At 38.9% G+C, this 17,844-nt stretch overlaps 1 protein-coding gene across 1 annotated transcript in view; it reads right to left on the minus strand.

The window, feature by feature from the left end:
• The window catches only part of ADAMTSL1 (ADAMTS like 1), a 412,706-nt gene that overhangs the window by 19,562 nt on the left and 375,300 nt on the right, over nucleotides 1-17,844 (minus strand). The window contains 4 exon segments of the mRNA XM_065740553.1: nucleotides 1,546-1,680; nucleotides 3,413-3,592; nucleotides 9,466-9,594; nucleotides 12,827-12,954. Of these exon segments, the coding sequence (XP_065596625.1) occupies nucleotides 1,546-1,680; nucleotides 3,413-3,592; nucleotides 9,466-9,594; nucleotides 12,827-12,954 (572 nt within the window).

The raw sequence follows: 17,844 nt of genomic DNA on the forward strand, positions 1-17,844 counted from the left end.
TTTCAACAGAAAATATCTCTCAGGAACTTTCACCAGGTTTTAATAAAACAGGCCTCAAATTCAGCTCAATAAAACTCCAATGAAGGTGAGAGAGATCCATTAGAAAGGAAACTGGCTAGCTACTTCGGTATAAGATTTATGGAGTCTTTTCACCTGAAGTGGAAGGTCAGGGTACAGTGCAACATGGACAAATGAAATTAGTGTAGAGGTTATGTATAGGCAGTGCAAAACACCCTTGGCAGTCCAAGCATTGCTTTCAAAGAGTAAAAAATCCATACAACTGCTAAAGATTTCTCTACACACATGAGAGGAAATGGATGGAACAGGAGTAGGAACCAGTCTTACAATAATGAATTCAGTAATACTTACTCAAACTGCTTTATTCAATGCTAATAATAACTTCAGATATTCCCTCTGATAATAGTGATTTTGCTGCAGTTTTTGTACATGTGGAAATATAATCCAGAGCTGTATGCTAAAAGCGATTGCAAATGCATGCAGATGTCAGCACTAGGGAAAAGTAAACACTACAAAACTGAAAATATAAATAGAAAGCCTCTCCTGTGAAAAGAAAATCTTAAAATTATTACTAAATGTTAGACATTTGGGAATGTACAGATACTACAGCTTTAAACACTGAAGCCAGCTACAGAGCCTTTGCTGGAGAACTCGTACACTTATCTCAAAAAAATTAAGATTGTAATGAAGCAGCTTTGACAAGATTTCAGAATACATATTAACAAGCTACTGGAGAAGCTCCTTACCTGCCTGAGCCTGACAGCAGGGGCTGAAGATCAGTGTGACAAGTTTTAAAATAAACGTTCTGAATTTCAAGAGGATAAGATTCTCTCTGAAAACAAACTACGTCCACAGATATGAAAAGAGTTTACAGCACTTAACAGGGAGACAGGGATGAGAAAGCTACATGAAAGGCAGAAAAAAAAATGGTGAAAACAAGAAAAATATTTCACCAGGGATTATATCCTTATATGGCTTTGTACACACGTGGGTTATGTGATATAACAAAGGAGAATAAAACAAACGGGAAGTAGAAGAGAATTTGTAAGAGAAAAACCAAAGTCAAAGCTCCAAAAAATGTTCTGGAGAAGAAAGACATACAATAATATAGAGTATGAATAGCAGACAGAGAGAAAAACTGGTACATAAATGCAGAAGGAAAACTAGAACCTCATTCTTCTCTTAAATCAGCTGATACAACAGTTTTCCATGTCCTGTGTTGAACAAGACTGCCAGCCCCTCAGTTCAGATTCTTCTTGCAGAGTGTTATTAAGTGTGGCACAGAGGAGACATTATTCTGCAGGCAGCTTTGGGGGATAATACTAATAAGAAGACTGCTATTTTTTAATGAATTAGAAAAAAAAACAACTTTCTGAGTTCTGAAACAATTTGGCAATGATTATGACTGCCAATGGACTGTCTCAATGCTCCATGGCCAGACAATCAGAAGGTTGCATAAATAATGTAACCCTGTAACATAAAAGGACTTCTTTAATCTTAAAAAATAAAAAAAATCATAAAGCTTACCTATTATAGCAGAGCTCCCTGGACTGATGGTCATTTTTGTTCCTGAAGGAGAGGTCAACACTGAAGGAGGGCTGGTCCCAGTGCTGGAAAGCACTGTGGTCAAGTTTTCTAGGTAAGGAAGGGGTCGTGGAGGCTCTGGTAACAGATTAGGACACTGAAGTGATGAGCAACACCATAGCAGAAAACATCTCAAGGACAGAACAAAAAGCATCAGTACTGATTGCTGCGCTAGTGGCCATGCTGCAACATAATTTCAAACAGCAAAGAACAACTTTGGGCAACTACTACTAGAGAAAGTATCAAAACAGCATCTGGATCAGTATGACCACAAAATAAGAAAAAAAAAATCTGTCTAAGGGCTACTGTTGCATTCTGTTTGTCTGACCTTCATTTGTAAGGAGTGAATCAGGAGATATAACAGGTTGGAAGAAGAGGCAAATATATACAGCACAGAAGCCACATAAATGTCTGTGGCAGTCAGCGCAAAACTTTTTAATGTCTGCTACAAACTGAATCAAACCTTGACTAAATACATTTAGACTCCTGCCAAATCCTGTGGTATACTTAGGTAGAGCTCCAAAGGACTAAAAGCTCAAAGAGCTCACGAGGATCACTCTACACTGAGAACTGCAGGATTTTGTCATTCTGCTAGCTACAACACTATTTAAAAAACTGACCGTGTTGCCCACCATTCCCAATTCTTTTGTCATAGAAATTACAGAATATTTAAGCGAATAATGGCTTCACTGCTTTTCAACAAGACCACAGCACAAACCGAGCAAGATTTCTATTGCTGAGCACATTCAACATCCGAATTATGAGTTGTGGACATCTGAACTATTTCTTTCCATCAAGAAACAACAACAAAAAAAAGTGATTTACCTGAAAGCACAAACAGGTTACATAACTCAGAGTAACTCTGCATCTTTAAAAACTATGCCATTTATAAAAATCAGAAAAGTATTTAAAGTTCACACAGAAATTCTAATCTATAGCCTGAAACCTAGCAGAATTTTTTTGCAGAATTTTTCAGACTGACTTTCTAGGGCCAGTTTGGATTCATAGTGAAGTCATATGAATACTACTAAAGGAGTTTCAGTGTTATCTGTAAAACTGTCAGAAAACTCACTTTAACACTTTTTCTACAAGCTACCTCATCTGTAGGACCTATGACCTCCAGTCACGAAAAACAAGAGCTGTATTGGATGCTTAATGGTTTTGTAAGGGTAGCATGGAATAGGTTTCAGAGCTTGTCACTTCAGTGTGAAATGTATGTCAAGCGTATGCATTTACATGTCTGACTGGATCATTCATCTGGCAGTCAAGAAGAAATGACTGAGTTGAGGTATTAGGAAAGGAAAGCCCTTTCCCACATACTCAGTTACCACTAGGTAACGCTCCTACCCATACTTCACAGCTGACATTGCCTTTTCAAACCACCCAGAATGGCTTTACATTTGTTATTTAGAAACTCAAGAAAAAGTAAACTTCACCACTGACTGAACTTGGGAAGTGATTTTCAAAAGTGCAGTGTTTATGCACCTGTTTGGTATAAAATGGGTCAGTACCATAGAGCTATGTACCAGAAATGCTGCTCAGCAAAGCATAACACTTCACAGCAAAAAAAGCCACATCATTCTCATTTCAAGAGAGTCACTTTAAGAAAATATTAATAAATTCATCCCTTCACCATCAAGGTGTGAAAGAATGAAACTGAGTATTGCAGCCCTGGGAGGGGTAGTCCTTAGCTTGAAACATCTTGCCACTATGCCATCCCTTCTTCCCATATCCTCTGATTAATTTTGAAGGCTAATTAGGCCATCAGCTATATTCCTACAGCTTCACAAGCAAAATACCCTGGACTTACCAAGAACCACCAGCTGAGAGCTTTCAGTTACCTCCCCACGTAGATTGGCTGCCCTGCAGGAATATAACCCCTGATCCAACAGAGAAACATTTGCAATTAGCAGCAGCCCATCATGCAGGTGGTGTGCAGGGGAAAGCTTGACCTTATTTTTAAACCAAGTAACTTCTGCTTCAGGAACACCTGGTAAAACATAGACAACACATAACACATCTAAGATACAGAGGTTGCTGAACAGTGTCATACAGACAAATTGTTTAAGATAGAACCATTAAAATATACTTTTAACATGACTCTCAACTGACATTTTTTGCAGTTCAGGACTTACTAGTCAGCTTTTACATTGTCTTCATTTTTAATACTCTAAAGTTGAACAGGTGAACTCTGAACTCATCACTCTTATAAGCAAGTCAGTATTGGATGATAACAAAGTTTAGTATCTAGCCTAGTAGTCTAGTTTACAGCAGCAGACATAAGCTAGTGACTCAGGAAGACTAAGAGTATATACAGTGCTTCCTGCTCTTGCTCCTCCAGCCTCTAGCAATTTTCCTTAGCCAGAAGGCAGTTTCATGCATTTAGGAGCCCTCCATAGATTTCTTTTCTACAAATTCTTCCAGTTTTCCTTTCTGAACTCAGGCAAACAATTAGCTTTTACATCTTCAGAAATGCAGTTTCAGTAGTCTAGCCAGGAGTGTTCAGACAAAAAATTGTTGCATTTTCATAACTTATCACGGGAAAAAAATGCTTTTTTTAATGTGCTGTGATATACTGTTCATCTCTACGGGGTGCCCTCTTGTAGGAAAAGGCTAGCTCTGATACAGACTAGCAAGACTGCTGATCTTGAAGCAGAGAGTATTTTCTTCATATAGGGATAGCACCCTCAATTTCTATGTGTACTAGATTGGGTAATTCAGTGTAAACAATTGGTTTACATGAATAGAACTGGAAATTTTACTAGGTAGGATATATGTGTGAAGTTGTGCTTTGGAGGAAACATTTACTTTATGGATCTAGGACTGTATGGAGCAGCATATCACTCATCCTGGTAACTGTTGGAGCATATGATATCCCATTTGCTTCAACTTCTGCAAGTGGGAGGCACCTAATCACTTTTGCACGAATGTGTAGGGTTTTTTTGTGCTTACTGTAGAGTAAGGGCATGATTATGAGCAGCTGTTCTTAAGTATATGTTGTCCACTTAAATCTTTTCCTGCCTTATTTAAAGCAACAGATTCTTCTGTACACTGCCAGTACCTTACTGGTTGTACATCCATATCACAAATCAAAAGCCAATCTATTTGTCAGTTCTGCAGCTCTGGCACAAGAGATTCTTTTGTCTGTGCTCACTATGAATGACCACCCATTTGTCTGTGTTTGTAGTGACTGGCTGATTGGAGGTTCCTCACTAAGCATGTGCAGATGGAAGTGGGAAAGGGAGTTTTTCCCTGTTCTTCCACATCAAAGCATTCCAGCCTTTTTTCCACCTCTCCCAGAATTACCTGTGGACTCTGCCAAGACATCTGGAATGAGTACATCTGAGCTTGGCAGTCAGGAAGGTCTGTAAGGGCAGAGTGTCTCATCCACATTCAGAAAGTAGCAGGAAATAGGCTGTAAAAAACTGCAGAATTTTTCTCACCTTTGTCTGAGGGTGAATAACACATACTAATCTGGACTTTTCAAAGGTATTAATCATTTCTGTCTGTGATGCAGTTTTCCAAATGCTTACCCTTGTTTATGTTTCTGTAACACAACTTTTTAAAAAGGCTGGTCTGTTGGCTTGTTTCTGAACTCTCAGCTGGGAAAGGACCAGAGCACAGCTCTCCATCTGGCTGCTACTCTTTGACCTATGTGGCATGGGTGGGCTGACCACCACTTAAAATCTCACTCTGATTTATACCAGAGCATCCAGGCAGAGTCCTCAGGGAAGTTTAGACAACTGCTGGATAGTAAACAACACCAAACCTTGAGTTGTTTCAAGCCCATGTGTTTACTGTGTTTCCATTGTAAGCAAAGGAAGTTTAAGAGGTGTGTTCTAGAGCAACAAGGAGAGAAAATAGAGACTCTTCCAGTTCTGCAGCCCCTGAGTTGGAAAAGCTCTCACATCCCAGCACTCCTCCTCACAGTGACACATTAGAGAAGGGATGAATCACTCTTGCAGTTTGAGCTAGTCATGATGTGCTGAGTTTCAGATTATGGCTGTTGACAAACTTTGGCATGGATGTATAATGAATCAATAACAGGTTTATAAAAGTGAGATTTCTTTAGTTTGCCCCAGAGCTTTTCTTTCTTTCGTTCAAATGTGGAGGTTTGGGTAGAGCTTCTAAGTTCTTGAAAATAAAGGAAAGTAAATGGAAACAGTAGAAGAACAAGGGGGATGAGGAGCCCTGAGAGGTGTAAAGTAAGAGGGAAAGGGACAATGAAAACTGAAGATTACTATCCACAGGAATAGAGGTTTACTTAAAGTAAATATATAAAGCCAGAGAGACAGACAAACTAATCTGCTGTAGACAGCTGCTCAGATAATTTTAATCCATAAAGGCAGATTCTTCTTTTATTTACTTCTCAAGGAGAAGAACCAAGAAGTTAAGAGTAAAGACCACTTAATTTCTGTTCAGTTTATGAAAGATGCATTATATCTGTATGATGTCTACCACCTCTAAAATAACCCTTCTCTGACTGCCAGTGTACAAAGGATTTTCTTCCTCTGTTTTTGAAGTGAAGTTCCTATGGCAAACAAAATTCAACCTGTACTATCTTCCCACAGTATGGTTTAAGGAATGTAAAAACTGCTCTATGTGTCAGGGAGCAGCAGACTCATCTTCCATTGTGCTTCTACCCCTAAACATATAAGCCTCATGTATTTCAAGACAAGAATTGGAAGGAGCCTGCACAGGCATGAGCAAATACACTGTTACAGAGCACTGCCACAAGGGGTAGCAAGAGCATTTCAATCATTTTTGCTGGGTAATGGTGAACAAGAAGGAACAGAGACTGAGTGTGTCCGTTTTACAGAAAAAATCACAGAGACTGAAAGTCTGAGAGATGCCAGATGGAAACAAGCTTCACTTTGCTTGGCAAGTAACCCATTACACAGTTAATCATCTCCCAGTATTTATTTTTCTTCATCTTTTCCTTCCATCACTGTACACACATACTGCACAACAAAGGCTACCTGGAGTATGTCACAAGTAGAAACATGCTTATCAATCAGAATGATTTTGCTAAAACAAGAGATTCTGGGGAAACAAAACATAACAACATAATGATCTAGCAGTGATGACTTGTCTTCCATGAGATAGTATTCCGACATACAATAGAATCTAGCACACCTGAGGAACAAGTACTAACCAAGAAAAGTTTCAACAAATATGAACCAAATATGAAGCAAGAAAAGAACTAGAAAAATACAGCGTCCAGCTTACAAATGAAACAGAAGAAATGAATGTCTAAGAGAGATGTAAAAACTGAAGGATACAAAGGGAAGGATAGTGATCCTTCTCTAGAGATATTCAAGACCCGCCTGGACGCCTACCTGTGTGACCTGGTGTAGGGAACCTGCTTTGGCAGGAGGGTTGGACTCAATCTCTTGAGGTCCCTTCCAACCCCTACAACTCTGTGATTCTGCGATTCTGTGATTTTAAATCACTCTTTAAAATCTGTTCTGATTCAACAATAGCTAATGATACATGATACTCTACAGATAGGTGCGTCTATTAGAAGTTTTATGGCTTGAAGGATACACCATGGGGAAATGCCCTAAGAAAATGATTTTTTAAACAAAATTCTCTTTTCACATCTAATTCCATTGTCAGTAACAGTTAGGGCCTGACAGACTGAAGTTTCTGGTATACAAGTGAGTATCTCCATGCTTTCAGTGCTGAAGTCAACAAAAAGCTTCCTAGTGACACTGATGTGATCCAAACTGTACCCACATCCCATTTAGAAGTGAAACTGAAATTGCGTTTGAATCACACCAGAAAGACTGTTGCTTTTTTGAAAACTGGTGAAAATCTTAAAGCATCTGCAGAGTTGCCTATGATGACAACTATGATTGGTGCTCAGTTAGGCTGAGTTTTGGAGAAATCTGAGCTTTACCATAATCACTTATGACAGAATTGCAGGAGTCAGAAGGGACCTCAAGATATCACCGAGTTATGTTTTAGAAATAACATTTCACCTCCACAGGTGAACTGGCAAATTCATGATAAACGAAACAAGACTGATCTTTCAAGCTTGGAGGTAACCGCACCATTTTTCTATATAACCAGAGAAAAGTTTGATTCCAAGATAATACAGATCACAAGCAGATTAATCTGTTGATTTTTCTTTCTCTTGTCTTACAACTAATATCTATAAATTTCAGACCATAATGTAGATCCTGACAATGCTTATGCTTTTTGCAAGAAGTTACAGAACAATGTAAAATTTTTCCTTGTGCTCTGGAAATGCTCGTTGTCAGTGGAAGTAGCCATGCAGAGGTCTCAAGAAAAAGCATTAAACTTAAAATAATAGAGTGAAGAAGAGTGGAGTAGTGTAGAGTAGTGTAGAGTAGAGTAGAGCAGAGCAAAACAGAACAGAACAGAACAGAACAGAACAGAATAGAATAGAATAGAATAACAGAATTAGAATTCAGTTGGAAATGACCTACGTAGATCAGCCAATCCACTTGCCTTTCCACTTCAGGAGCTAAAGTTAAACCATGTTATTTAGGGCACTGTCCAAATGCTTCTTGAACACAGACAGGCAAAAATATTCAACCACCTCTCTAGGAATCCTTTTCCAGTGTCTGATCACCTTCAAGGTAAAAACTAATTCTTAACATCCAGTCTGAACCTCCCATGGCACTGTTTTGTGCTGTTTGCATGTGTTCCATCATTAATTACCAGGAAAAAGTCTGGCAATGAGATGTTTGTATATGATACATTATCATGAATCATATTACTAATTATTAAACAGGAATTCATTTAATTAGTGAAAATCAAGACACACAACTGGGAGACAGGAAGTACAAATTCAATTCTTGATTTGTCATGAACACTGTGACCTTGTAGAAGTTTCTTGACCTCTTCCATTTTACATGTGTGTAAAACTAAAGCTTTAGTTTCACACACATGTAAAATGGAAGAGAATGGAAATCAGTCTGAATGCAATAGAGCATTTATGAGCAGAGGACAACAGGACTACTGCACTTATTCCTTCATGAATCACTGGAAAAATGATCATGTACTTTTATTTCATTAATCTCACTGAAAGTAATTAATGCATTGAGATCCTAGTCTACTGCTTGCTCAGTTATCACACATACTTTGCTGAAGGAGAGATTACCAAATACTCTTGTATGTACAAATGTGGATAGTGGTGTTTTTGGCAGCACCTGAAGAAAGGAAACTCACAACCACTCTGTTAGTTAAGAAGAAAGTAAAGTAAGCAGTAAGTGTGAAGAAAGCAGGACATCTGTATGTTTGCAGTGCAGATGCTTACTTGCAATCATCTGAAGTAGCTGCTAGATGATGAACAAAAGCAAGAAACTTCATAGCAGATGTTTGTGCAACACTGAACACGTCTCCCTTTGTGTTTTGTAAGCTTCTCGCTTCTTGTTTTTCGGACTGTACTACACATGAAAGTATAATGAACTAAAGGACTGACCCTGGGTCTTTTGAGGTTTACCAGGTCTCTCAGTGTACTTGGAGAGTTCCACCAAGGAGGAAATGAGTCAGACCTGATTCTCTACTCTCCCTAAACACTCTCAACAGATATGATGGCCAATCTGTTTTGTTGCAACCACAATAAACTTTGTATCTCTGACAAAGAGACTTGCCATTCTGTCCCAGACTAATTTTCTTAAGACTCTATCTACACTTCTCTTGATGGAATTGGTAAAACCGAGGGCAAGTTCTATGCTATGAGTTACAGGAAGCAGAGAAATCTGTCCAAGTCCTGTGAAGATCTTGTGATTTAACAGAGCTTGTGTTGTGACCTGAGACAACAGTTTAGCAAACAACTGCATAGAAATTCGTGGCTGAAGGTGTGGCACATAAGACCAAGTCATTTCTCACCTGCAACCTGGCAGCTAATGGTAACATTTGTTCTCTGGACTGTTTTCACTGTGCTTCCGATATCGGCAGTGACAGCAGGCAATTCAGTGTTGATCACAGTAGCTCTCGATGCCTTTATTAGTGGCTTTCCTGAATAAAAGAAGGAGCACAGTTTAGCATACTCAGCATACTGGATGCACAGGACAGATGGTCTGTACACTCCATGAAAACAGCTGCACAGAATAGGATGGATAAGGGACAATGCTGGATTATGAGCCTTCCAACTGTTTGTAATATAAAGGCACTGAATTCCATCAGAAAACCTGACCTAAGAGAGGAAAACAAAGAAAGAATACTTAGTGCAGAGAAAGAAGAGCATTAAAGCCATGTGGACACATGTGAGAACCAGCTGAATCAATAAACATCAGTACAATTGGAACTATAATAAGATGTTTCCCTGATGCTGCAACCAAAATACCACCATTTGCCAAAGGCCAAACATAGGATGACAAGGAATCTTGAGAGGTAGCTAAAGGAACATTAATAGTGTAGGAGGTGAGAGAAACATATAAGCTGTTTCTACACATCAATCATGTTTTCTTTAACTTACGATGAAACAATATGATTGTGAACACTTGGCCATAAAGAAAAAGCTTTCTCATAATGGCTAGTATAAGAAGTTGAGAAAGCTCTTCTCTATCAGATAACCAGTTTAGCTTTATTGAAAGCCTGTAGTGAATGTTTTAAGCACTGTTTACCTTCAGCACAGATACTTGCTTCATATGCAACAAGCCATTCACATTATTTTCAGTGCACTCCCAAAACTGATGACTATGAACAAGTGGGTCAAGTCTTTCCCATATTACTTATTGTACCTATTTGTATGGATTTAGCTATGGAACCATGCACCATCTGCAATTCTAGGGGTCTTCCACAGCTTATACTGAAGGGGCACTGTAGAGGCATGCCACTGTGACGCAAAACAATGCAGAGACAGCTGTACCTTAGAGAGAGGGGAATTAAGTAGTAGAAGTAGCATACTTATGTTACTAAGTAACATAAGTATGCTAAGGCATACTTATTGGTATAAGGCAGCCCTCTGTTCCAGCCAAAAAGCTTTGCAGGCAGGAGAACACTTGACACCAAGTTGGCAGGAAGTGTTGATCTGTTTGGGAGCAGGAAGGCCCTGAAGAGGGATATGGACAAGCTGGATAGCTGGGCTGGAGCCAATGGGATGAAGTTCATTAAGACCAAGTGCTGGGTCCTGATCGTTGGTCACAGCATCCCCATGCAACACTACAGGCTTGGGGAAGAGTGACTGGAAGACTGTGTAGAGGAAATGAACCTGGGGGTGTTGGCTGATATGTGGCTGAACTTGAGCCAGCAGTGTATGCAGGTGGCCAAGAAGGCCAATGGCATCCTGGCTTGTATCAGAAATAGTGCTTCCAGCTGGAGCACAGAAGTAATTGTCCCTCTGAGCACTGGTTAGGCACCTTGAATACTGTGTTCAGTTTTGGACCCCTCAATACAAAAAAGACTTTGAGGCCCTGGAGTGTGTTCAGAGAAGGGCAGCAAAGTTGGTGAGGGGTCTGGAGCACAGCTCATATGAGAAGCAGCTGAGGGAACTGGGATAATAAATAAATCTGGAAAAGAGGAAGCTTGGAGGTGACTTTGTTGCTCTCGACAACTCCCTAAAATGAGGTTGTGATAAGGTAGGGGTCAGCTGCTACTTCCATGTAACTAGTGACTGGACTAGACAGAATGGCCCCAAGTTGCACCAGAGGAGATTCAGGTTGGATGTTAGGAAAAACTTCTCCAAAAGTGTGTCCAGGTGCTGGAACAGGATGCTCAAGGAGGTGGTTGAGTCACTGACCCTGGAAGTGTTCAAGAACCATTCAGATGTCATACAGAGGGACATGGTTAAGTGGGAAACATTGGTGACATGTGGGCAGTTGGACTGGATGATCTTGGAGGTCTTATTGAACCTTGGTCAATCTGTGATTCTATGATTATATGTTGGCAGAATGGGCAGAGTATGACAGCAGTGCTTTAAATGGTACAGGGCTGGGATATTTTTGTCTCAGTGCTGTATTTTCAAATGAAACATGGAATCATAGAATCATCCAAGTTGGAAAAGAAGTTCTTTGTTCACTTGCTCCTAGAGAATCACTGCAGTACCTTGAAGCCATTGCCTGGCTTCAACAAAGCTATTCCTGATCTGCAGTAGTGCACGAAGATCAGTTTCTTGTTTTGTCTCTATGTAACTCATAGCTCTTCCTTTCCTGGCTTGAGAGATTCTGATGCTCTGTTTCTATGGAACGGTCAAGATCTCTTTCTGGTTGGTTTACTAATTGTGATAACTTCACAACTGTAGCTGCATACATAGATTTCCCTCATGCTTGTCGGGTCTGAAATTCTCTCTGTGCTTGGTATAAAAAATGTGTATATATACTCTGGAGGCCTCCAAGTGCTCCCCCATTCTGAAGTGGGCACAATGAAATGGAGAGATATACTTAGAAGTCAGTTAGCATTCTAGAATTTCTAATATGTTTCCTTTTGTCTTTGTGACAAGTAGGATCCTGCTTCTTTGCAATGTCTTGCCACAGTCCTTAACTGCAACTCTCATTTCTCTCTTTGTCTTTACCCAGTAGCTTCTAATTCACATCTGCTGTTGTGTTTATGTTACTCCAGTCCTGATGTGGTTGTGAGGCTGCTGACAATGCCTACTAACCTGCTTTAAAGAAGTTGGATTTATGCACTATTTCTATTTTCTCTCATCTTTTATTTGGGTTTCTTTAGCACTGAAATCTAAACTAACGAGGGATATTTAGGCTGCTGTAGAACTGAACTGTTACCAGAGAAATACAAACACAGAAATTAGTATTTTGTGAACCACTAACTGAAAGTGTTAGCCATGTTTGTGCTGCAGTGGGTCAAACACAATACAGGACATGATCTGACATGGAGCTAGTTCTTCAGCATCAGTATTTTGCAAGTTTCCTAAACTCACATATGAGTAAGTTCTTGGGTCAGTCTGTCAGACTTGAAAAGACCAGCAATAGGTTTAAATCAAAGTATACAAATCAGACAGCTTGGAATACACTGCCCATAATTGAGAATAATGAGGATAAGCTGTGTCTTAAGAATGCACTTCCAATTTAGCAAGTGAGAAAAAGCATCAGTCTCTTGTAGAAATATAAATCTCATAAACTGTCTGTGAAACTTGGCTTGTGTCTCAGGATTTTGTTTTCACAGCTATGTACCTGTTAATCCACTTTTCCCACCCATCTTCCAGATCCATCTGTTCCCCAGATAACTATTTCAGTTCAGAATCACACAAGTGGCAGGGACCGCTGTGCAATCAAAATCAGTGAATCATTACCTGCTAGAGTGACAGCAATGGACACAGAATCAGAACCCAGAGCATTAGATGCGTTGCAAACATAGAAACCCACATCAGCTTCCACGGGGGATAGAATCTGCAAGGAATCATCAGGCTGAAGTAGCATCCTGGAGTAAAGCAGAAAGGAGGTAAAGGTCACAATTAGTGTGAGAATGAATATATTTAGTTGTTTTTTTTACAGATTTACATGATTTTATTTTATTTTATAGGTTAAGCCTTAAGACTATACTTAAAATACAATTAATTGAAAATCCTACATTGCAACTGTGAGTTGTGTTAGCAAAATTACATTTTGTCTGAATTCCGTGTACTGCTACTGTTACTGTGTGTATTTGAGCTGTTTTTCCCAGTACCTAGGACATCTGTCTGTGGCATGTGAAACCTCCTCTGCTGTGTTACTTCATACACGGTCTCAATTGAATTGATCACCCCCTCTGTCCTCCAGTTTTGCAAAGCAGGAGTAGCAATAGTAAACAGAAGTCATCACATTGTGAAAGAAAAATAATACAACCTCCTAAAGCTGGGCAGAATAGTTTCATACGCTCCAAGTAAGTACCAAAGTATGAAATACGCTCCAGATTCTTAGAGTGCTAGGCAGTTTGTGCAAAGTCAGTAGTTTTGTTGCTTAGTAGTCAGAGAAGACAGAAAAAAATACTAAGCTCTTCCTTGAGCTGAGCCAACTGTGTCTGCCAAAAAGAGGTCTGAGAGTGTGGTGTCAGCGTACTGCCCACAGTTAGGTGGGATGAATACAGTCTCAGTGCTGTGATGAACTGTTTCTGTTCACAAATAGTCTGTTTTCACAGTGATGTAACTTCATCAGTTCTTGATGTATACTTGTATAAGTGAAAATTTAGGCTGTGGGCTCTCATCCATGTTCACATACTCTCATTTTCCACATATTGCAATTATTGCTCTTAATTCATAGCTGAAACTGTTGCTAAATCATAAAGATAAATTACATTTCTCATCAGAAATTTTAAGCAGCTGTTCCATGTAAACTTCTTAGCTGCAGCTATGATTGACAGTGATAAAAGTGGGGAGGAATATGCCTATCAAACACATACAAAAAACGTCCACTTTCAGATCTGGGAACTGATGAGCACCTTTCCCAGCTCTCCTTAAATAAAACTGTTGTCTTCTGATGTAGAAAAACAGGAGGTACTTGATCTTGCAAAACACTGTGGGTGGTAGCTCTCTAAAACAAACCACATTAGGGCCATCCATCAAAATATATTACAGAAAAGGAACTGAGTTGAAATTATTTTTGACCCTTTTCTGAGTAATAGTAATAATAATCAATAATAACAGGAGAGAGCTGCCTTATGTCAACCAAGTTTTGCAAGTGCCTAGTAAAATGCACATTTGCAATACAAACATTCATCATTTTTAAAATTCAATCTTAGCTTGCACAGCAAAAAAGCCACAATGGTAGTAATAATCCCCTGCATACTTCTTATTTCAAGGCTCTTTTCTTTTTTTGCTACTTAAGAAAGGGAGATTTCAAATTATCTGCTGCTCACAATGCTAATGGTCAGCCCATATCTTTACTTATTAATCTTCTGTTAGCATCCATCAGTATCTCCCAGGTAAATTTTTTTGTATAGTACCAACTTGTTTGGCCTCTATATAGAATTCATTAGTTTTTCAGAATTCACCCCAGTTATGTTATACTTATACACAGTAGTTTTAACTGTGTGTATGCTATCAACATGTGTGCAAATATATTCCCTGGGCTGATAAATCCATCCTACATTAAAAAAAACAAACATAAATACCTAAAAATACTTTTAGAAAAAGTCTGTCATCTCCACACTGAGGAAAGAGGTCTCTTAATATTCTATTGTATAAGACACAAAAGATTGTGTACTGTATATCAGCTCTGCTGATGTAAACCTCCCTCAGGCAGTTGAAGCAACTTCAAAATTCAGCACATTTTTTTTCAAGAATAGAAACAGCAATATTGGCAAATAGTTTTAAAAATAGAAACTCCATACCAGACTCATCTTCCTATCTTTTCAATCTACTTTTAATGTCCTTCTCTAGGAAGTGAAGGTCCTCTTCTTTTCAATAATTCTATTATTTGTTTAACACAATTTGGCATAGCTGCTTTTCTTGAAAGTAAATCCTTTGTTGTCCCCCTTTGTATAGAATGATTTTTGGCTGGTTTCTGTATTTGCTCATAGACTGCTATTTTTGTTATGTTTTCAGTTGCCTGTCAGCAGTGTAAAAAATACCAGCTGCAGCAATTCTTTCTGTCACCACTGTGTCTTCAGAATCTCATTTATGGACTTAAAATAATACAGCTTAATGTTTAATCGGTCTCATCTCAGTTTCTCCACATTGCACATTCAAGAGAAAAAAATGTGTTGTACATAACCTAGATCAGTGACTAAATCAGACGGCATGTAGCAAGCACCTAGCAGACTCTGTACCACCCACCATTTAGATTCTTCTCACATCTATTGAGAAAATACATTGCTCTTTTAGAAAAGTTATCAAATATCAAAGGGTTACCACTGATGGAAATTGCATGCCTTATCATGCCCACTGAACAAAGCACAAATCCCCCAAATATTGTCACATTTAAAACAGCTTTCTAAGGAAAGTAATCTGATTTTTTTAATGAAACTTTTTCCAGCATTTATAGAATTCTCCCGTCTTTCACACAGATAATGGCGTGCTCAGAAGCTGCACTCAGAATAGATGCTGTTATCAACCTGACACTTTGACCTTAGAAGAGGTCTTATTTATGCATTCACATTGAATACATAGACTCAAGTCAAAGATTTTTTACTGGCACCACACAGCTTTTATTCTACTGAGTAAGTGAAAGTGAACACTTCTGTTGGAACTGTGTTACATTCTGTTGTGCCAAACAAATTCATCTCTGCAAGTAGAGCAATGAAGTAGGAATCATAAATACTTTTAAGGTGAATTGCACTGCTCATGGAAATAAGCAATGAAAAGTCATTAACTGCCGTGACACCTTGCCGTGTGAAGACAACATCCACACCATGATTTGTGACAGTGCCTTTACCTCATGTGAGATAATACACACTACAGAGAGCCACCATCTACCCTGAAAATGGTAGTTTACACTCTGAAAGTCACAGTGCAAAACATATACAACCAGAGTCTCAGTAGAGCTTGGGTTCCTTTTCTTCATTCAGTGGATAGCAGGGCACAGAGAAGACAAACTGCAGAGCTGACAGACAGCTCAAGCTTGCCACGCACCACCACACACAGATGACCTTGCAGCTTACTGCCATACAGTGGGAGACAGCTTAAACTGTGGCTTTCATTTACACAGCTGATTGGCAACCTGTAAAAGCATACTGAACCAAAGCCAGAGCACAGCTGTCAACCCAGAAAAACATTCACAAACCAAATTTTATAAGCACTATAATTTCTAAGCTTCCATTAACTCTAAGGTTACAGATGCTGAGTACCTCTGAAGCTCAGAGCAGTGCTCATTTCTTCCCCTACCCAAGAAACTGGGGGAAGTATGATGATGAACAGAGAAGGAATTTGATAAAAACTTTATGCCTCAGTCATTGAAGAAGAAGAGTCAATGACCAATGTTACTAACCTGCAAATAAACTATGCTTTACTGAGTTTTTATGATAGAAAATTTAAGCTAACATAGTTGACTGCTTATTCAGAAATACAGCATATAGGTTAATCCTGTGTCAGCCAAACTGAACAGAAAAGAAAGGCAATGTAAAATAAAATAAAATAAATATAATCCAAACTAAAAATTTCAGAAATCATGACTGTTTTATCACCAACTGAACAAATGTGTTTGTAGCTACACTACGGCTGCTTATACGTTGTGAGATGAATGTGTAATTTTCTCCTGAGCACACTGCCCAGAGTTAACCACACATGGACTTTATGTAACCTCACTTCCTTTTCAATCAATTCAAATAGAAGAATATACCCTTAATGGCACAATTTCAGCAGGATGTAATCAACGGCAATGAAAGTCTATATGTGCAACTTTTGGGGAGCCAAGAATATATTTTCACAGGAGTATGGCCAAATAAAGTGATATGATAGGCCCAAGTTTTGATTAAGATTTTATGCGATTTCTCTAAGAGATATGTTTCTGCTCTTAGTCTCCCTTTCCCCTGCAAAAGTTTCCATTTTTTAATGTGAATCCTGTTATACTGAATAGCCATCAGACATAGAGAGAAGAGAACCAGATAACTCAGTACATTAGAGAAAGCAGTGATTATGGAATATCTAAGCTGCCAATGTGAGAAAGAAACTAGTAAACTAATTGTGTAACTTTGCAGAGGAAGCAATTGTTATCTTCACTAAAACAAGACTACATTGACAAGTCACAGGCACTGCAATGTGAACTAATTTTCACTTTGTCTCTTCTCATTTCCTAAGATGACCCACTCAGATATCTTAACGTAGTTACTATCCAGTGCAGAAATTTCTCCTAGCAGATCCTTGGACTGCTTCACTGTTAATCATGTCAGCTAACATAACTGCTTTATCCACACTTTACCTTTCTATACTTACACACCACTTCCTCACAGAACACCAAAGCATAAAATCAGAAGTATATACATGAGAGAAACATATGATATGAACACAGTTAAGTGAACAGCTAGAACAGAAATAGTCTCTTTGTGTGCTCTTGCAGATGAATGAAGTGGAGTGATAAAAGGCAAAGACTACCTGCAGGAAGAAGGTAATCATTTTTGTGGTATATAGGTAGAAGTACTTTGTTATTCAAGCTATCAAGCTACACCTCAGTGACACATAGCAGTACACAGGCAACTTGTACAGGTGAGGATGCACCAACACACATCAGAATAATAATGCATGTACTTAAGTATGTTGAGATAACAGTGAAAGCTGCAAATGGCCACAGAGTATGGTTCCATGCTATTAACCACTAATGTGACTAGCGTTCATTTTCAAATGGAAGCAGCCAGCTGATGTTGTCCTTCAGTACAGACCCAACTGTGTTTATCTAAAAC

This window comes from Cyrtonyx montezumae, unplaced genomic scaffold, assembly GCF_038088225.1.
Source record: "Cyrtonyx montezumae isolate F1298 unplaced genomic scaffold, pur_monq_1.0 scaffold_29, whole genome shotgun sequence".
NCBI classification, from domain to species: Eukaryota; Metazoa; Chordata; class Aves; order Galliformes; family Odontophoridae; genus Cyrtonyx; species Cyrtonyx montezumae.